This window comes from Filicampus tigris, chromosome 4 (assembly GCF_054856515.1).
Source record: "Filicampus tigris isolate MCC_2025a chromosome 4, RoL_Ftig_1.0, whole genome shotgun sequence".
In the NCBI taxonomy this organism is placed as follows: domain Eukaryota; kingdom Metazoa; phylum Chordata; class Actinopteri; order Syngnathiformes; family Syngnathidae; genus Filicampus; species Filicampus tigris.
Window position 1 is genome coordinate 10,084,428 of NC_141220.1, and position 22,610 is coordinate 10,107,037.

A 22,610-nucleotide genomic window follows, 5' to 3' on the forward strand; every position below is an offset into this window, starting at 1 on the left:
ATTATGTCACCAAAGCCAACGCGGAAGCAGTGTGATGTCAAACATAGATCGCCTTTTTGTGCAATGTGCCCCATGATTAATATATTTTTTTAATATCCGGAACACCATATGTCCTGGCCGTAATGACCACCATCCGCGGCCCCTGATCAAGATTTCTCAGTTTTCCCCAAATGTTTTTTGAGGAGTTTTTCCTTGCCCTCCTGGGAGTTAAGATGAGAGGATGTTGAGAGGATGTTGATAATATTTATCAAAGTGGGCATGGGAACGCCTTTGTGACTTTTCTGTAATTGAGAGCTATATAAATAAATTTGACTTGACTGGCTAACTAGTTACTAGCAAGGTAGTTATAATAGCCAGTTCTATCTATGATGAAGCTTCAAGTTACAAACTAGCTGGTTGGTAGTTATATAATGCTTAAAAAGTCTTATAAACCTCAAGGTATTACCCTGTCACCGCTCAAAAAACTAGCTGACACGGCTCTCATGGCTCCTGGTTTGGATGTAATGTGAGGTAACTGATTTGAAAAGGCCATTCTTTAAATCTGTATCTCGCTGAGCGATAAGGGTTGGTGAGTGTTTGCGCATGGCCCGAATGTTTTAACATGTTCAAAATTTCACTGCCACTAGAAAAACTGTGAGCGTTAAAAAAACGTTTATGACCGTCTTTGCGTCCTTGAACGAACGCTGATGGAAAAACAACATTCGGTACATGCGCACACACGCGCAAATCCGGGCCGCTCGGTGAGATTCAGGCTTTACTGGTTGAAATCTCATGCTATCTTGGATGACTAATAGATGTAACTGCAATGCTTAAATCCTTGCAGAAAATTGTAAACGTTTTTTCAAGAAAAATGTGTCACTCCGATGACAATTCTATATGTGTGTGTGCATAGTTACGCCTCAATTGTCATGCTAAGGGTAAACTGTGGATTTATAAACTTAAAGTCTATTTCATTGGATTCCTTGGCCCCAAAATGTATACTTTGACAACAAATGTGTCATTATAGTGATAGCAGAAGCAAAAACATATGGGCTCCAGAGTATTTTTGAATCAGCAGCCATTTTGGAAAAAAAATCTATTTCTAATGCAAAGTGTGATCTCACTTGCATTAGTGTACATCGTATTTGTATGACCCTAAGGTATTCCCATACCAAAGGGGACCTTTGCATCATGACTTCAAGTCAAAGTCCGACAGTATTTTCAGGTCTTAAACTCTCTACTGTGTAGGAGAATTGCCACTTTTGTCTTCAGTAAGTTACTTATCTTACGGTATCAACATTATTAACATTAACATTCATCATGCTGAGCTTTATCCCCCACACAGTAATAAATTTCACAATAATCGTGGGCATGTCTTCTTGTTCATTTGCATAAAAAGGTCTGTGTTTTATCAGTAGTGGGCTGCATGATTTGGATGGCGATTTTCATAATCCCATGTCTACATGACCAAATGAAAAACTTCCCCACACTGATCAAAATGTGTGTACCAGCATCTTTGTCCACACGCCGGTTTCCTGCAGTCATTAGTATTACAACAAGTGTAGCAACACTATGATTAAGATCATATCAGCCACTTTTTGGGAACATTGGGTAATGGAGCATGACAGTACAAGATTAAACGAGAAGGATTTGTAGTCTGTTAAAATTAAGTGGCCGACTTTATGAGTGTTTAAGTGACATGTCAGTCTCACACAAAATATAAAATATTAATCTCTGTCACGCATTTAACACCTCACTGCTTCACTCATCTAAAAGCAGTAATTCACATGCATTCACGTCCCTATACTGTACAGAGTATAGCAACAATATACAGAATAGTTTATTCAAATCAGACAAATTAAAATATTCGAGGTCAAGTGAAGCATGAAAGGATCTCTATGTTCTTAGGAGGTGTTGGGCATTGGATACTGTGCATTGAAACTCAATAGAAATATTAGGAATAGAATTTCCCGTATTGCTATGAATGCATTCCATCCAGTGAAGCTCCTATTAATACTGCTGAATTTATCACAAAGCTGAAATATTCAACATACAAGATAAGCTGTATTAACCCTTTCATGCAAAGTGGTCACTACAGTGGACAGCTATTTAAAAGTTGCTTTCGCTTATATTAATTAATCTAAAAAATATATTTATAATTTAAATAATAACACTAAATCATAATTAATGCATGAAAGGGTTAAACATATTTTTTAAAATTTAGATTAATTTAGGCAAAAGCAACTTTTAAAATAGCTGTCCACTGTAGCATGAAAGGGTTAAAAGGAGGAAAACATCAAACATTCGGCTTGGGAGGAAATTAGACTGTGCTGCACCGACGTTGTGAGACTTCGTTTGCTGATCATGAATCAATTACAGGCCGATTCATGTTATAACATTAAAATATTTGCATCAGAAAATGCAGAGCCCCAAATGCTGTGAACCACATGATAGTTTTGTAGGATAAATCCTAAACATGCTTCCTTTTCAATAGTATGATGTAACAAGCTTTTTTTAAAGCCCTCTGCCACATGTACATGTAGTGTCTACTGTTCTCAGCAGCCAGACACAAAAGGCTATTCTGACACAAACATGCTTTGCTAGAGCAGGATCGCACAATTTTTCAGCTCTAGATTTGACATTTCTGCAATAAGACCCAAACCATGCAACAAAAAAACAGTCTGCAAGATCTAGACAGGCATATGTGATCATTTGTTACAACAATTATGAATTCAATGCATGTGTCAAGAAAGTTTGTGTCCTTCTGTTTTTCAATAAAATAATATCATATCACCTTTTATGCTGACAGTCTAACCAAGCCTGGACACATTTTCTTGGCTAAAGATTTGAGAGTTGGAGGTTTTTTGTGCAGCTTGGCATGAAAGCCAGGATTACACTGGCCACGAGACAGAAAACACATTCGGTCCAACCAGTTGCTTTAATTCTATGTTAGGCATGCTAACAAAAAACGATAATTATTGAGCAACGAGAGGGTCAGTGATTCATCCATCCATTGCCCCGGAGGGATAAACATTTTTCTGAATCTGAATGCAGCCACTTGTGGATTCATGAAATCTCTGGACTTTTGGAAGTTCTAGAAAAATGTCATTTATAGCGCTGAGACTTTATACCTGCGCGCCCACATTGTTATGTTGCCTCCGTCAATATTAACGCGTAGGTGGGTTGCAATTTCATCCACCTGCAAGCCTCCTGCCATATGATAGATGACATGTCCTGTTATACAATTCAGAGTTCTCTTGAAGAAATCGTACAACTTACTGCCCACGTAAACGCCACAAAGCTTTGGAAAGGTTCTGACATTTTACAATCACTCTTACAAACAGATGCCTTGTTTGAGTGTTCTGTAAACAATGCATCATTTGATACACCAGATGCTTCTCATTACTATATTTCGAAGCAAATGTCATGTAATTCATGTTGTTCTTGGTTGGTACTACAATGAAACCTTTGTATTGCTCCTTTGGGCCAAATTTCAAATAGACTACTGTTGCTTTGTTACTGTCTCCTCTGTTTCCAATCCATTCTCATACTGATTCTCTTTGCTGTCTCTCATCTGACAACATTAGAACATCTAACACCAATTTGACAGAATAATGATACATTCTGATATGGAAAAAGACAAAATATTGAATCTATTAAAACAAAGTTTCATGTCACAACCCACATTCAGTAATGTGGAAGACCAGAAAGGATCTAGAAAAAAAATGAGCCGCCATAAACGGTTGATTGCATTTATACTAGTAGAGGCAGCAACCGCTGAATTACACTTGTCAATTAGTGTAGCAGTGTAGCGTATGACACTGCCAAACACAAATACCCTAGAGGTTTAACTGACAAGTTGACTAGTGCATTTGTCGACTTCACTACCCCAAAAATCATGTTTAGAGTGTCACGTCAACTCGTGGTCAATCAAATGCTTTGGACTTGGTCCCTTCTCAAGGTTTCTCATTTTTCCCCAGATAGGTTTTTATGGGTTTTTCCTTGCCCTCCAGTGGGTTAAGATCAGGGGATGTCATTTATATGCTGTCAGCTATGGGCATGTGAAGCCCTTTGAGACTTTTCTGTGATTAAGGGCTATAGAAATAAAGTTGACTTGACTTGAGGAGGCAGAGCCGCTGCTAGCAACAGTGACTGCATTGAATAAAATAAGTCACCTTAATTGATTTAAAAGGTCCTCCAAATTGGAAGCCTGTTCACAGTCTGGTCCCTCACTGAAATCTGTCACTCAAGCAACAACTACGCACTATTTTCCTCCCTGCCTCGCCACAAAAAATAGACAAATGACGGACTACTGACGAATGGCTGACTAAAAAAAAGGGGCTTCCGTCAATGCTTAGTCGGTCTATTTTTTTTTTTCCCCGTCAATCGTCAGCAAAACGGGCGTCCGTCAGTGACGGACAGACGGACCGGTCCGTCACGTAGGCGGAGCACCCAGCTCTGCAATTATTTGCATACAGTATCAACAAATGTAAGTCCTTTTATTCATATGTCCACTTTAAATCATGACCCCAACCTCCACTGTGAAACAAGAAAAACACAATTCTTTATATTCCCACAGTGGTAAAATTTGAAAAGTCCAGTAGACACTTAAGGGAAAATCAGACTTAACAAGCTTATGGGTGAAACTGAATTGCATTTAAGGATATTCCCATCCACTTTATTTGACACCAAAACAATTTGATACTGAATACTGCAAAGCTTTTATTTCCTACCACTAGAAAGTGCGAGTCTTGAACACAGAATAGATAAAGACACCCTCACAAAGACTGCACCATTGATTACTTCTTTCAATTAACAGAGTTGTTCCTGTCCACTCAGCCCCAAGTTGAAAACGCCAATAAAAATTGGTTTTCCTGAGCCAGTTGCCATCTCACAAGAGCCTAGAGCTGCCTCTCTGGATCCAACCATGCCTTCCAGACATTAACTTCCACCAGTGTGTCAATACATCCGCAAACTTTTACTGGCTCTAGCGAGAAAATTCAAGGCGCTAGTGTGTTTAATGACGGAATAAATCTACCAAGACATTTATAGGAATTGATATTCTGACAAACACAACAGAGGCAACCAGAGGGCTTCAGCAGTTGTAGACAAGACAGACTTGGTCAGCCTGTTCAAGCAGTGTGAAGTAAAGGATTAAATTAAATCTTGCACGTTAACAAAAACTGTGTAGTTTGATGCAACATATGCCACAGACCGCTTTTACTGATGTAATACCTATTTTCTAAGCATAACACGTCCAGCCAGATTTGCTGTGTTGTGGTGAAAGCCTCCTGCTGATAAAAGGAATGTATCAATGTACGGTATGTATGTGTCACGACACTGACAGACATTTGCACTGTGTGTATGCGCATGCACAAACATGTTTAGTTTGAATGTTTGTTTGCAGTATATCACTGGCGTCACATGGAAGCCTTGTACCTCCAAATTCAATCTCTTTTCAGGAGACAAAAAAAAAAAAAACATGTTCACCCTTAATATTGGATTGACGTTTTGTCATAGGTGATATAGCATGACCCCTCCTTTGTTACTGGTTCAAATCAGCCCTAACGTTATTTGGAAGCTCCAAAGTGGCACTGCTGAATAGATGATAGGTAGCAATAATTTTCATTTCTGACATTTCAAAAATGTTTACATGAGCGGGGAAAAAAAGCCCTCTACTTGTTGCCTCTCATTTTTACTTTGCCACCTCCTTGCCGGAGTATCGCAGTAATTGTTATGCACAGTTGTGCCAATTTGCAATTGCCTTACAGACGTGGAATTTTAAGATGCAAAATCAGCCAACACATTCTGTCTCAAGATAAATGAATTACACTGCGTGTCCTAAGTTAATATGTATATGCTTCTCTCAGAATGTGCAAAATCGACTGTGCAGCAATTTTGCCCTTTTGGCATCTGAAATCCTCGGTGCACCTGGATAGTTGATCAGCTTCCACATTGGTTTTGGAGTGAAAAATAAATTTTGCAACTAATTTTGCACAGGCAAACCTTTAGCAGACAACAAAGTAGGTCAAATATTTTAATTTCACATCTTAAGAAAAGGAAAATGTGTGTTTTTATTAGACTTTACACCATTCTCTCTGGGGTCATTCTGAGCTGACATAGTTGTCAGCCGAAAGCTAATCTATTTGTGTCGTGAAGCCTTTGCGCTGGCAGGCGGAAGGAAGTTCTGCCTCCGCGCCCCTGACCATCCAATCACAAAATAATAGTGTTTGCGGGGTTTTTTTTGGACTGGCGAAAAGTCTGAAAAACATTTTATTTACATCAAAAAAAGAACAAGCTGCAGTATGTGTGTTATGTGTTTAATTTGAACATCTCTTTAATTCAAACTAGCTTTCATCATTCAGCCTAAGTTATATGAACCTCCGGCCATGCACGCTCATCCAATCACAGATACGACCAGCAGGCAAGTGTGTTGTTTGAACAAGTATGGAAATAGCTCCATTGTTGACAAGATGCATTAAACATTTGCAAAACAAGGATACATATAAAGTCAATGAAGTGCGTAGATAGGGGCGAATCTGTACAGCTGCACTGGAGGTAAACAGCTTCAAGAATGTGCTACTTCGTCACATACACGGCAGGTAAAAAGTGGACACTATATGACAAAATAATCGTTGTGGTCTGTGGTCACCGGGACTTGTACAATACAGCCAGCTTCCAATATGAGCGAAAAAGGAGCAGGTGTAGGCTACTTGGTGTAGCTGGTAAGTAAGTGTGTGGAATGTTTACAGCTGCTTAACCAAGACAAGGCAATCGTTTTAGGAAAAGCCCCAGCCACCTGAATTACTGGTAATGCTCATGCATTTTTTGTTTCATTAATATCAGAGAAGGAGATTTTGTAAACATGTTAACATTACGTTCTTTTAATGTTTATCGGGGTTTTTTTCTTTTAATATATATTTTTGGAGTTTAAATGATTCTTTTTTTTTCCCAATCCATTTTCGTTATGGTGAGTGTTGACAGTAGATTAAATATACAAGTTGTTTGAATAGATATCAAATTTTCTGATCACTGATAGACTTCAAAAAGCTTGATCAGATGAAGCTTGTTTGAAGTTTGTTTTTTTTCGGGCATAGCCACAGCAGTACGATTTGTAGCTGTCATCATTATGATCACACCATTAATCAATTGTGACAGAGACTCTCAAAGGAATCTATTAGATTCATGATGAGAAGTTGTTAGCATGGGAAAAAAAGGTGCACACAGTTCATGTCCTCATGTCAGAGTAATGCATAACATATTATAAATGACCAAAGTCTAAGAATGCTCAATTCGACAGATGTATTACCTGTATTAATAAATGTACTGTATTATCACCATAACTTTAATTGCCATTTCTTGTGGTGTGTCAGGTCCGCCATACAGTAGTTCAGTGAGTCTCAAAATGTGGTACTCGTACCACTTGTGATACTTGGGCTCACTCGTATGGTAATTGAAATAATCACTGCTTATGTACAGTTCAATTGTATTAAAATATTTTGTGCAATTTTCATATATTTAGGGACAGTGTTAATGATATACTGTAGTTTACACCTGTGGGTTGCAAACAAGTACCAAGTACTAAGTACCAACTCAAAAATACTTTGTTCTCCCAGTACCACAATAACGGCTGCATGCATCAGTCTTATTTCTTGTGTTATGCATAATTAAATCAGAACTTAATTACAGTACTTCCTAAAGTAAACACAAAAAAGTAGTTTGGATTTATTATTTACAACAAATCGAACAACCAAGTATTTATTAAGCTTAATGACTTAAAAAAAAACATGAGATTCGGAGGATCAAAATAACTGTTTCGTTGCATATCACCTAAATGTATTTTAAGGACAGTAATGATAATCAAAGAAAAAAAGTCCCAAAAAGAAGCAGTGCTAACCTATTCAAGGTACACCATAGCCAAAGACGTGTGGAGAAGACAGCGATGGTGCGCAGCGAAACAGTCGATAGATCACGAAGAGATCAATCAACAGGCTCCCAGAGACCGGCCTCTGTCCGGACAGTGTGGGGACAGCAGAAATCAATGACGAGTATGAGTCACGGGCAAGCTCACCGCAGGCACCGATACATCATTGCAAGAGATGGACAGACAAGGACAACAGATGAGGGCATCTGCGAAATCTGAGGACACAAATTCTTTTACAAAAGGAGAAACACACCAGAGAAACAAAATATAATTCAACGGTACTGGAAGATGAAATGGCGGTGATGAAAGGAAAAATGACAAGCAAGTGTTTTGGAAAGAAAAACAATCACGACACAAGATCTGCGTCTTATTTTCTTGAAAACCACACAAACCAATTCTGATTCAGTGTCTCAGTATTGTATCCGTCCATAAATTCACTCCATGCATCCACGACTAATGATGCTTTTAGATCCTCGCTCCGTATTTGTCTGGGGGGAAAAAAAATTCTGTCTAAGATTTGGCAGGAGACGCTTTTCTTTTCCAGGTCCAAATTTATACGTGGGTCTTATCCTTCCTTGCTTCTATTGTCAACTTCTTTGTGCAGAAGAAGAACAATGGAGGTGTTCACGGTCTTTGTTTTCCTGTATCAAGCGGCAACAGGAGCAGGATGTGCTTAATCTGGCAGAGGCGCTTAGAAGTTTAGATGAGCGCACACCACACACAACATTTTAAATAGCAATCTTTTCTTCCAATGGGTCAAAGGTCCATTTATTGAGGTCAATCAGGCCACAAGAAATAATAGTATATTCAAAGCAAAATGTTCTGTCATGATCTGTTTTGTATAGATTATATTTAGTTTTGTTTCATGTTATGTCTTTTTTTTTGTGGTTTGTTTCCATGTGTTCTCCTCAATCTGGTCCCTTGTGTTTACCCGTCAGTTTCCTTAGCCACTCGTGGATTGTCCAAGTGTTCCACGTTGTCGCGTCAGTTTTCTTCCATTTAGTTCCTTGGTTTCTTTCAGTCCTTTTCAGTTCACAGTTTGCTGTTTCCGTCTGGTCCTGCTCCCAGTTGTGGTGAATACATTTCCAATTTGGGTTTGTTACTTTGTATCTTGTTTTTTGGACTTCTGTTAATTTAGTACTTTAGATTCCAAGCGTGTTGTTTGCCATTTTGTTTTGGGAAAATTCAGCGGTAGCTCACTATTTCGCTGTTAAGTGATTGCAGCTCTTCACACTATTGCGTGGTTATAATTTGTGGCCACAACTTGTACATTGCGGGGTTTACCTCAGGTTGTACCTTGATATTGACTCAAGTCAAGTCATATGGCTCGAGTCCCAACTCTCTCACACATCACTACTGGGGTGAGGCAAGCTTGACAAATGCCTGAGAGCTGATTGAGTGACTGAAAGTAAAGAAATGCCCACAGGAAAACCAATTCTAGAGTGAACCCTTCAACTGACTCATAACAGAGCTGTAAACACCCCAGAGCTTGAAAAATGATGAGGGAGAACTCACTGTTTGATGATTGCATCCACTAACAGCTGGGTTTGTTTCTTAACCAAGCTCTTTGAAGTTTAATTTTACACATTCAAAGAAATACAGTACATTAATTACCACTGGCATATGCCTTTCTATTAAAGTGTAAACATAAGATAAATGCTGAAAGCAGCTGTTTTCACACTGCATGTCTGGGCTTAATCCGTAGGCTACAACTCTACACTTGGTGCAAAATTATGAACACGATTCATGCAAAACAATGTGTAGAACTCAAATAGATCAAACACGAATGCTATACATTTAATATTTTCCCCATTCAATGCAATTCGCGACTCTAAACACTCAGCTCTTTAACCCCTGCCAAGAAATTGAGATTATCATCCACCCAGCCTTATCCCAGTGAATAATTAGAACAACAAAATTTTGATTTTTCACATTTTTTTGTCTGGCTTCGCATGACAACTATGTTATGTACAGTTACACTTAATTCTGCATGTGCACATTTCATTTTGTTATTTTACCACCTCACTAGCTGTGTCACTGGTCGCTGCAAGGGGGAAAAAAAAAACAAATCATCGCGTCTAAGGACCCACAGGTGGGAATTTGTTTTACATTTGCAGCATTGAAGTGATCTTTTTCACAAGGGGGTCAAACAATGTCTTTGAGGTTGACACGTTGGACCAGTGAATGTCAAAGTCTAAAATGCATATCTGCTATGCAAAATACATTCCCGGTTGGCAGCTTTGTAAATAGTGTCCAATGGCTTGTCAAAACTATTTATTCCCAGTTGTATATCTTTGTGGCTGCTTTTCCTTTGAGTCCACCACCATGGCCTTATTTTTTAAGTCCCAATTAATGTGTCTCCTCGAATTGGATGAAACCTTTGACAGGCGTTCAAGGAAAGAACTGTTGTTTGTTGGTCGGCTGTAGTTCATCACTGAAGTCATAAAAGCATTCCAGTTCTTTTGATAAAGAGGAGTGATACTGCAAATGAGAGGAAATTGGCAGGCAAACTGTGTGCAAGATGCAGACTTCCACAAGAGAGGCAGTTGGGCTGACGGACCGAACGCCTCATGGGACATCCATTTCCACTTGGCTGGCTGCAGATCCAATCATCAACCAACCAGCAGGGGAGAGAGAGATCTGCCACCGAACTGATTTTTCAGAGCATGACAGTATTTTAAATGCAAAAGGGACGTGGTACCTGCAGAAATGAGCCCTGTTGTTCATCCCTAAGGTCATTTGGAAGCCAAGCAATTACATTATCATGCCAATTCTGTGTAACCTAGCAGTGTATCAAGGGTACACTGTGTGTTTATTTACTAATCAGTTTAGGCTGGCTGCCCCTCGCCAGGCTCAGGGTCTGTCACAGACTACCGCTACGTCCCATCTCCCATAAACTATCGACAAGGCCAGGGAGATATGTTGTGGTCATATTTACAGCCCTGAAAGCAACTGGAGGTTAACAAAGTGGCATGGCTTCTGTAGTTTATGTGCCGCTGTAAAATTGCCACGATGATTAAAATCCCTGCCCGTTGAGAGACAATAGTGAAGAAGTTTCTTTCATTAGTGTTTAGAAAATGATGCTATTGTTCTCCCCTCTCTCAACTGCCATCTCCTTGTGACCTTAGTTGCAGACCTTGACCTTGGATGATCGCCCTGGGTGTTGTTAACATGGAAGGATGCTCGCCTTCACTTTGTATGTAACACAGACTACTTTTCATAATGTGTTGCACATGATTTATCATCATAAAAAAAATATGTGTTTATCTTCAGTGATTAAGTGCGTGAAATATTGTAAAATGTAAAACAGGGAGTGGGTGTGTTTGTAATTTATAAAATGTTGAACACCAAACATTTTCTTCCAGCCTACTCCTAAAACACTAACCTCCTCCAAAAGCCACCAGTGGCCGTGCACACGTCAACTGTATATTTAGTGTCGAATTCACAAAGAATGAACTGCGGCCTCTGATAGCACCTTCAACTGCACTTCATTTACACTGGCAGTTTGCTCCGTCTTACTATTCACCGGTTACTATTCACAAAATGTATTGCGCAAATGACAGACCAGAGCGAATGCGCCGACATAATGTAGTTTGGCAGCAGAATGCAGTTTGCTCCTGATTTCCCCTTGGTTACAATAAGTCACACGTGGCACAGTATAAATGCTGGCTTGGCACCGAGAACACCGTTGGAGAACAATGGAAGTTAGGAAGAGAAAGATGACATTTTCAGAACGCGAGTGCGGTCCTGATCGAGGTGCAAAGTTGACTGCCAGAAAACTTTTATCAATCGTCACCAGAATTCAAATACACATCTCTACTCATGCCCACGCAAATCTGTGAAAATATAAAAACAATCGCCCCAGTATTTTGAAGTTACATACGTACGTCATTTTGGATGAAGCATTCCCCCACATTGGTCAAGTATCGCAAGTCCCTTCGTGAAAAATGGTGCTTCCCACAATGGATGGGCCCATAGGTACAGTACAGTAGGGAGGGGCGGTTCTGCCTGGCATGACGATGGCTTCTCCGTACATTCTGCTTCGCACAGTTAATGAAGCATTTCCATCATCTGCGCATGCTTTGTGAATTAGACGCTCTTTGCTCCATTTTTAGCAGTTAGAACCGCGAAAAGGCCACACAATACTTTTGTGAACTCTGCTCTTAATATTGTTAAGATAAGCAACTTGTATGGCAGAGGAGGCCAAGTCCGATCCTCGAGAGCCCCCATCCAGCCTGTTTTCAATGTCTCCCTCTTCTAACACAGCTGATTCTACGTCGGATTGGTGTATCTAGGCCTTTATGAGCAACAGTTATGAGGCGAGTAGCAGCATTTTGGACCAACTGGAGACGCTTGAGAAAGGACTGGCTGTTCTCAAAACAAAGTGCATTACAGTAATCCAGTGAGCCGAGATGTAACAAAGGCATGGATTGCTGTTTCTAAGTATTGTTGGGAAAGGAGAGACTTTTCCTTAGATAGCCCCCTAAGATGAAAAAAGTTGGATTTAACAACAACACCAATTTGCAGGTCCAATTTAAAACCCAAGTTCTAGAATGTTGGCTTTAGATAAGAAGCCAGTGGGCCCAGGTCAACAGGGTGGAATCAATGTACAAGAGTTGAAACACTATAACTACCTTGTGTGTCATCCATAGGTGAGCTTGGCGAAGCCCCCTCAAAAGCTGGAGAACAACCGAGCGTCGGAGAAGGTCTGAGAATAGTTTAAGTGCTCTATTAAAAATTTGCTAATACTTAATGGTAAGCTAATCTTAAAATTACAATCATTTTTTATCCAAATCGGTTGGCAAAATAAAAGTAGAAATGGACATTGGTCTTCATAATTATTTGAAAACAGCATCTTCAATAGTGTGTATAGTCTTAGCATGTTTGGCTAGTCACTTTGCTTTTGTACGATTTACTTTCAGCATTTGTGTACAGTCCGCTGATAGTGTAGTGGTACACACGCCTGAGTTGTGTGCGGGCAGCATGGGATCGATTCCCGCTCAGTGACAGTGTCTATGTGTGCCCTGCGACTGGCTGGCGACCAGTTCGGGGTGTGGTCTGCCTTCGCCCATTGACGGCTGGGATAGGCTCCAGCAACTCCCCGCGACCCTATATAGGATAAGCGGTTTGGAAGATGACATGACATTTGTGTACATGTATGTAGCTTGACCTTAAAGTGGAAGTCAACCCAAACATATTTTTCTCCAGAATATGTTCTATGCAGGCCCACTAGTTGACATATGGCATTCTGGTTAATATTGCGTTTATGCAATTTATAAGTGTCAAACTGCACCCGCTTTTAGTCACCTCAGCGGGCGGCCATTTTGTCAATTCTGTCGACTGAAGATGACATTGAAGTTGCTCAGGGCTCAGATAACGACCAATCATAGCTCACCTCTTTTTTGAAGCTGAGCCATGAATGGTCGTTATCTGAGCCCTGAGCAACTTCAATGTCATCTTCAGTCGACAGAAGTGACAAAATTGCCACCTCCTGAGATAGCAAAAAACGGGTAGATTTCTCATATTCCACAAGCACAATATTAACCAGAATGCCTTGTTTCAACAAGTGGGCCTGCATAGAACATATTCTGGAAAAAATATGTTTGGGTTGACTTCTTCTTTAAAAGGTGTAAAGAAATAGATTGATTATTCATGTTCACTTCATCAGTGTATATTTATCCTTTGGGACATAATCGGACTCCCACTATTAACCAAGATAAAGCTCGTAATATGCATTACTAGACCGAAGTGCACGGGAGGGAGCCTCAGGCTTAGGGCTGCAACATCCAATTTCCGGCATGAACACCTGACTCCCTCTCTGTTTTTACTTGTTTCAGCATGGGGGTGTCATCCAATGTGCACTTCGGCAAGAGAATGAATTTCTCCTCTTCATTTTGTGGGCCAAACTATAGAGGCGTTTCAACATGGATGACAATTACAGTTAATCGTTATAAGGAAAAAAATTGCCATCTATCAGATACTGAGCATAAAGTTTTAAGATGACCAGTGACAACAGTATGTGATGAAATTATGTTAAACTGAGTCTAACTGATGCACACCGGTCAAAATCAAGTCAGTGAAATGGACATTAAACATTAGGAAGTTGGTGTTTGATTGATTGCATTGGTACTCCTTAGTCATAGGAGGTCATTATTTCAATGCTATTTGAATCCTGGTCACAATTGTAGTGAAAGGGAGTTCTAATTGTTATGACTGAAACATACACAAGAAACTGGCAAAAGAAAGTAAGACATTAAAGATGATCAAATTTGTATTTTTCATTGTTTTTAAATTTTGGAAAACCATGCATACCTATAACATTTTTGAGGAAACGATCTTTTGCAGCACACAACAGGATTCTGGGAACTTGTAGCACGTTCTAGACAGGTATCACCATCCGTTTTGAAACTCATCTATTTTTGGGGTACTGAATATGAAAGACTACCAGATTGGTAAACACTTGTAAAATTAATTTCATTTTATTTTACCTGTATATTGTACACTTTATGATGGTCTAAGTGGTCTAAGATTATGGTTAATAATCTTGAACGACATAACCCTGATATGATTTATTCGTCAGATGGAGAAAAGATTAAATGGCTTTTTTATTTTTATGTTTTTTCCAATTGTAAATTGTACCTAAAGCTTGGAAAAGACAACCAGATAGTGTTTTTGACATACATTTCTGTTGCTTTTTTTTTTTTGCTTTCGGTCCTGGTGCCGGGTCATCCTGATTGTTTGAACATAGAACATATTCTTGAAAAAAATATGTTTGGGTTGACTTCCACTTTGTTCTTCTACAAGATTCCTATGAAATTCCGATTTTATTAACCTATTTAAGAACTGGCCCGCAGGCTACTCATGCAGTCCCTGGGGGCTACCTCGTTACCAAGAACGCCATGTTGGTGACCACTGATCAAAATTAAAAGAAAAATAATTATACGAAAAATAGCTGCAACTGATGTCACTCACTGAGCACATATAGAAACAAGCAACCATTCACACATTCACAACTACAGGAGGTTAAGCCAGTGTAAGACAGTGGAAGGAATAAAAACTAAATATCTAAAATATAGTCCCTTTTGACACTTTCATGTGCAATTTCTAGCTAAAAGATATCCATCCATTTTTTGTGGTACCACTTACCCTTCACCAAACACAAATTTAGTTTAATTGAAAATATGGCAAGGTCATGTTCAATATTGGCCTTGGCTGTACATAAAACAGTGATGACGATGTGGAAAATAAATCAATATCCATTATTTGTATTTTTATATAAAATACTTTACTTCGGTCTGAAATGGTTTTGTCTTGCCCTTAAAAAAATGAAAAAATGTGAGAGCGCAAGTGTGTTCTTGGAACTTCGTAGTTTCAAAGCACAAAGGCTCAGTCATGAAGCCAAATCCTTATAGTGCTACTGAAGTTCTTGAGATATATGAAGGGGAAAAGAAGTCTCAATAACACTTCCACCGAGGGATTTTTTTTTTTTTTAAATAGTATCATAATATTGCTGAATAGTTTCAAAGGAAGCATATAAACAAAATGTGGCCTATTTTGAGAGTCACTGACAGAGCTGGAGCTATGAAAACATGGCTGACTAACACGGTAAACACTTGTTCAGGGTAAAATGAGGGTCTTCTTGGTGACACTAAAATTAGCAGCACTAAATTTATCATTGGGCCGCGTTCACAGAGCTGCTGTGCAACCTATTCACAGTCTAACATCAGTGGTACCAAAGGTGATGTTTTCTTCACTTATTTTAATTACAGCTACAACAAACAGCTTTCACAGATCTTTAGATGTGCACAATGCTACGCTGTGTAACAACTGACATTTCAGGTGAAAACAAGTACATTTCCCAAGGTTCCACAAAAGTAAAAATCGTAAAAAAATACTTTCCAGATCAAGGCCCTAAATGATTTAGATTAGAATTATAAGTATGAGATTAAATCACAGTGAGTCAGAAATTTAGTTTAGCATTTGAAAAAAATATCTAATAAAATATCATCTAATTGGATTAAAATGTACACTATGTATGCAGGGTCAGAAGACATTTAAATTGAGTCCGAGCTATTTACAATATTATACTGTATGTTTTATGAAACAATTTAATGTGTTTAGACACAAAAGAGGAAGTCAACCTACAAAACATGCTATACAAAAAATGTTCTACGCAGGCCCACTAAGTCAATGTATGTATTCATTCCAAGTGTGGACAAACAGACATTTTACTATTCTCATCCATGCGAAGGTGATTCCATTGTGTTTGATGTCGACCATGAGTTATTAGTGTGGCACACTAAAAGAAATATAACAGAGCAGACGAATAAGGAATAGGGGGCTCTGTCCCCCTAATTCCTCGCCTTGTGCCTCTCACTCCTTTAGAGACAAACACATGCACACATTAACACACACACAATTGGTGTCTGACATTCAGGGCCCAGAATGTGAACAGCTTTGACCTTTGGCAGTGACATTTTGAAGAAAAAAAAAAAACGGACCGCTCTCACGGGAATACTGTAATAGTTAGTTTCATCCTCTGGACGATGTTACTATGTGAGATGCCAACCAGAGAGAATTGTAAAGTATGCATCATAGTTCATGTGCACAAGCAAACACGCACATTAAGAGTCGAAATGTTTGTGGTGAATGAGTATCAAGGGGGTTGTAGTTGTGGAGTGAATACATTGTTTAAGTTTAGCAAACAGATATTCCGCAGGCACATTAGGAAACGTAAATATTGTTGCTTACAGTGGAAAGACGAAATGAAATTAATGGGACGCTGGTCAAGCTCGATTCAATTTAAATGTTTTCATGGTAAATAATGTAAATTCAAATAATCACTTCCACAGTCAGTGTGTCATCAAAAAGAAAAGTCAAGATGAGTGATCCTGTATGCAGAGAAATATTGCATAAATATTATGCTCTTTTTATCATTTAAAACAGTTCTCAGGTGTTTTAATACTATGTCTGTGACATTCATCAAAATATACAGAGTATTTCAATGGTACAATTTACACACGCTATTTTTGACTTGCTGTCTCATATGCGGCTGGGTCACTGGCAAGTATTGATGGCAATGACAGCATGGGTTTCTAGATTTTCCCTCATGGAGCAGCAGTTCATCACCACACTGCTGAATTAAACTTGTCAATTAGTCTTGTGAATCCTTTCATGTAGTGGGGTGGCATGGCTCAGTGGTAGAGAGTGGTCATTTCCCAACCCGCAGGTCGTGGGCTCGATCCCCGGCCATGGTGACCATGTCGAAGTATACTTGAGCAAGATACTGAACCCCCAGTTGCTCCTGATGCTGCGTCATCAGTAGGTAGATGAGGTACAGTGTTTGAGTACCCAAGGTAGAAAAGCGCTATATAAGTGACAGCCCATTTCATGTGGCGCAGGCAGAGGACACACACACACAGAAAAACAAATAACCCCCACCATCACTGCTTCGACCAATCTAACAACTCAACTCAACTTTATTTATATAGCTGTTTAAAAACAACCATCACTGCATATAATGTGCAATACATGGAGGTAAAATCAGACATCAGAGAAGGGGCCTGTCTAAAACCTGGTACCCACGGCAAGATGTTAAAATTGTCTGCAGACTTCCAAAACCTGAGAGATGATGATAACAAAAAATCATGGGTCTCATAGTTTTGAACGTGCAGTGTGTGGTGTGCAGCCACATGGCACAATCAAAACATCACAACAGGGGCATGGTGGCCATTAGGAATTTCGTGAAAATGTCTTGATTTTCCAGAACGGCCGGTCTATTTCTGGGCTAGTTCAGGTGCATCAGAGTTGCGGTGCCAATTTTATCGTTTTATGTAGAAATTTTAAAATCCGTAAATGTCATACAAGTGAACCATGATAAACAGAAGTAAGGAGAGTGAAGAACTTAAGGTGCGCATGAATCACACTTTTGAACAATTTAAAACAGGTATAGAAAGTGTTTAAACGTGTTAAAACAGTACATTGCCAATGCAGCGAAAGTTGACTGACAAAAGTGAGGAAGATCATTCTCTTTAAATTCAATAAGCAGAGCTGACTTTTCTTAGTAACAACCATTCCTTCAGCTGGCAAAGATGCGCGGCATGGTTGTGCATTGTGTAAAATCTAAGAATCAGCCCCCCAGTAATCATTATCTGAGGCAGCCATTCAGGAAACAAATGACAAAGTGACACATTTAAAATGGTTAAGTATACGTTAGCTTTCAGGCACATTTTAGTGACTTCAGCAAAATTCTTACAGCATAGAGGAATTTCTCAGTTTGGTCACACAAGACTGACTCATCTTGAACACCGCTATCCATTTGGGCGTCACTGAGGCAAAACCGGAGTGCTATCACGCGGATTTAACGCTACACTCTCAAGTATCCCTTCATGACTCTTATCTCTTCAACATATTTCCTCAAGTGTTCTTTCAAATTGATTTTGAAGACTGATACATTTCACAAAAGAAAATGCAGCCCAGTATATGACATCCTCAGCACTTGGCATTCAGCTTAAACTGTGTCATGCTACTGTTTGTTTGTGGCCAACAACAAATTGTTACATGAAGATGGTGTTGCATTTGGTTAATTGAAAGGACGATACACTGAACCACATTGTAAGATGCACGGAATATACTGTATCAGCAGCTGACTGTTAAATCACAGCCCCCTTTGGACCCATTTGCACAGACTAGGTTGACAAAAAGAAAGACTTCTAACACAACGCCTCCTACACGGCCTAGCAATTCGGTTTTATGTGTGTACTTGCAACTGCCGTACCTCACTTCTTAGCCAAAGGCAGCTCGAAGAGGCTACGGCTCAACTGCTACCCTAATGAGGACAAGCGCTATAGAAAATGGAGGGAAGGATGAAAGGTGTTGTACTTACAGCTTAAAGTGCAAGAAAAGAGGGAATGAAAAGGAAAATAGTTTTGATGCTTAAGATAATACAGTACATGCAAGAAACAGCAAGACACTCAAGACACGGAATATATCTGGTTGCTTACACATCTTTTGACACTGAATTACATTTGAAAAGATAACACTTGAATGTATGAATATGACAAGTCTTGATCAAAGATGGGTAATGTGAATCTCCATCAGTGGCAATAATTTAAGACACTTTCATGTGATTGAAGGTTGGTGGGCAGCACTAGTGTTTGGCACGATCGCTCCACAATTTTTAACTTTGGGGCTTGAATCTCTGTTTCAGAATTAATGTCTGGAGTTTGCATGTGTACCCCAACGCTCATAGACTACTCCGGCTTCCTCCCACATTCTTAAAACATGCATGTTAGGTTCATTCAAGACTCTCACATTCAGGGTTACATAATGTACTACTACATACATCACTGGTGACCAGTCCAGGGTCTAACCTTCGTCTTGCCGAAGGTCAGATGGGATAGGCTCCAGCTTCCCGATGACTCTGAACAGGATAAGCAGTACAGAAAATGGATGAGTGGATAAAAACTGCATAGCATACCAAAATCGAACCTCCATCCATCGATTGATCGAGCTGCTTTCTGTACCTTTTGTCCTAATCAGGGTTGCAGGTGTGCTGGAACCTATCCCAGTTGACAGTGAAAAGAAAAGACCACAAGCTAATTCACACGAGAGAGACTCACCGCCGCTTCATCCTCCCTACTATCGCTGGTGTCCTCACTCTTGTGGTGGCTAGTTGAATAGCGACTGTCCCTCTTGCGGCCGTTGTCCGAGCCCTCCGTCTGCCTCTCTCCATCTAGAGAAAAAACATGGACAATGCTCAAAAAGCTGGCAAAAATGGCTGCCATCCATTTAATCATTTTAGCATAATGATGATGGTAATGAAGATAAAGGATGTTATCTGCATTATCATCATTTTTATGGTCAATAATAGATTCAAGCAAATACTTTTTTCTTTTTTTTTACTTGGTGACTTTACACTGTAATCTAAGTCATATAAATTCAAGGAGTAAACAATGGGTAGGGTGGCAGTACAGTACAATTCTCTCACTTAAAATTTGTGCATACTAGTGTGTCACTGTATTCGCATTGCTGTGGAAGATGAAATCAAAGCAAAAAGACGAAATGTTTGAGCAGGTCAATACAGCACATGACACAATGGCCAAAACTTGCGCCTATGCGTATTTGGAGCAAAAAAAAAAAAAAAAAAAGCAGTGGGTACTCATAAGGGTTTGTGTAAGGTCACAAAATAAAAAAATCCATACCCTATTCACTCTCATCCTTTGTATTTGGATTGCGCTCTATTTGATCCCATTTGTCTGACAGTGCCGTTGCTGTTCAGATGGGATGCAATAAAAGGCGGGGCCTTCATTACAAGCATGGGTTGAGGTTGGGGGTGTGTGTTTGTGCGTGTGTGTGTGTGTGCGGAGGGGGGTTATGGGGGGTTCTGGCATTGGCCATGCATTACACAGAGTAGTTCACACACACCAGGGGACAGGTTGCGATTAAAAGACAATGTGGGGAGGGCGGATAGCTATAAAGCATAATGAAAGCTAAAGGTTTTCCAATATGTCCCCTTAAGAAAAAGTCTGACTAGACCGAATTGAAGGGAGGAAGTCGTGTGTATGTGTGCATCAAAGAGAAAACAGAACCACAATGGCACTTGATAGAGCGCAGACCTCCAACAAGACAGCATAATCCAGTTTGCATCAGCATCAAACGTACAGCATACAGTGAAATCTGTTTACAACAGATGTTACTGTTGTATAATAATGATTGGAGAGTAAACATGATGTATTAAGTGTTTCACAGTGGTATGTATAACAGGAAAAGTTGGATTCTTGGAAGACTTTAATTCTATTCCATTATTTCTCACAGCGGTCATTGATGGTTTCACTTGTAAAACATACCAGACCCTAAGTTTTACATGGATATTCCTAAAAATGTATTGTATTCTTCCACGGTTCATGCACAGCTCACCCACAAGGACAAACGCATATATGAGTGTGCTTTTTTGAGCCTGCTAACAAACACCATTTTAATGAAAAAATTACCCCCTACATCAGAGGTTCAGTAATTAAACATTTTGCAAGCAAAGTGAACATCCCAGAAAGGCTCCAGCATGCATAACTTTGGTCGATAATTTGTGTTCCCTCCTACAATGAACACTGTCATGCCCGTCTAGCACTCTTTGCAATTTCATTGATTCAAGCAAACTATAGAAACTGTGATTTGATCTGAAACATTTGACTAACTTCCTGAATAAATGGGAAGGCGGAGGAAATTGCCATGCTCAGATTGCATTCTCTTTCAAACTGCTAGACCATCATTCTCTCCGATTGTTTGAGGATATATTGTGTTCTGACTTTCACCCAGCCAGGAAATGAAAGTCAAGGTAGCATTCAATGACAGCAACTTTCAAGGGGGCTCCAGCGACATGAGCCATGCTGTTAAAGTTGCAAGTTTGTAGTCCAACTGGTCACGGTTTGTTTCAGTGAAGCCTCCAGGCTCCTTCAAAGCTCAACCAGATCAAAGGGAAGCTCTATCCAACTATGTCTGATACCTGGTCCCATTTGTTGAGCAGCAGGACACTTCTAACCTGTCTTCTAGGAGGGTGAAAAAAAAGCTATCGACAGGAACTACACTTGTGTTAACAGCCAATTTGGCTAGTAATGCTACAGGGAGGCTTTATATGGGATGTTTTCAGATCCCAACCAGGCTTTTCATAACATTCCAGGGGATGTGGGAAACTGCATTTGGCAGCTTTCTAATTTGAATCTATTTTTATTTATTTTTTGTGTGCAAAATCAAGTATAGTAGATTAGTGGTTAGCCTGTCTGACTCACAGTCGAGACTTTATGGGTTTAAATCTCAGCTCAGACTAGGGCTATGCAATTAATTGAAATTCAATTACAATTCCGATTATCACACTCCACAATTACAAAATTGGCATAATCATAAAATGCGATTATTAATATGAGGCGGCACAGTGGGCGACTGGGTAGCACGTCCACCTCACAGTTCAGAGGTCGTGGGTTCAATCCCGGCTCCGGCCTCCCTGTGTGGAGTTTGCATGTTCTCCCCGTGCCTGCGTGGGTTTCCTCCGGGTACTCCGGTATCCTCCCACATTCCAAAAACATGCATGGTAAGTTGATTGGACTCTCTAAATTGCCCCTAGGTGTGATTGTGAGTGCGGATGTTTGTCTCTGTGTGCCCTGCGATTGTCTGGCAACCAATTCAGGGTGTCCCCCGCCTACTGCCTGAAGACAGCTGGGATAGGCTCCAGCACGCCCCGCGACCCTTGTGAGGAGAAGCGGTATAGATAATGGATGGATGGATAATTTGATCAATTTTGTTTGGTCCAAAGTGACAAGACAGTCCATCTCAATTGAATCTAAGAGTATTAAAGGCAACACGTGCAGAATGCAAGAAAGATAAGCCACCCACTGAAGTTCATTCATCTGGAAAGCGCAGAGTTGTCCACCAGGCATTTCCATTCATAGGCCATTCCCGAAGTGTAGCGCACAGGTAGGCGCGAGAGGTGGTGAACTTCAGCGAGTGCGGAGGAGTCCGTACCAACTGCTGGACTGTGACGGGACTTCCTCAAGCTTCCATTCTGCCTCTAATGAAGTAATGAATAGCTGACTGGCAGGTTAATAGAAGCCAATCGACTACGAGTTGTGCCAGCAGCAGCAAGCCATGTGGAATACTGATCACTTAGCAGCTTTTTCGCTGTTGTTCTGCCTAATCTGGTTGTGTCCCACAGACC

General features: G+C 40.0%; 1 protein-coding gene across 1 annotated transcript in view; it reads right to left on the minus strand.

Annotated features, from left to right (window-relative positions):
- The window catches only part of b4galnt4a (beta-1,4-N-acetyl-galactosaminyl transferase 4a), a 173,117-nt gene that overhangs the window by 80,526 nt on the left and 69,981 nt on the right, over window positions 1-22,610 (minus strand). Inside the window, exon 2 of the mRNA XM_086028668.1 lies at window positions 19,525-19,637. Coding sequence (XP_085884794.1) covers window positions 19,525-19,637 — 113 coding nt within the window. The remainder of the gene's footprint in view (window positions 1-19,524; window positions 19,638-22,610) is intronic.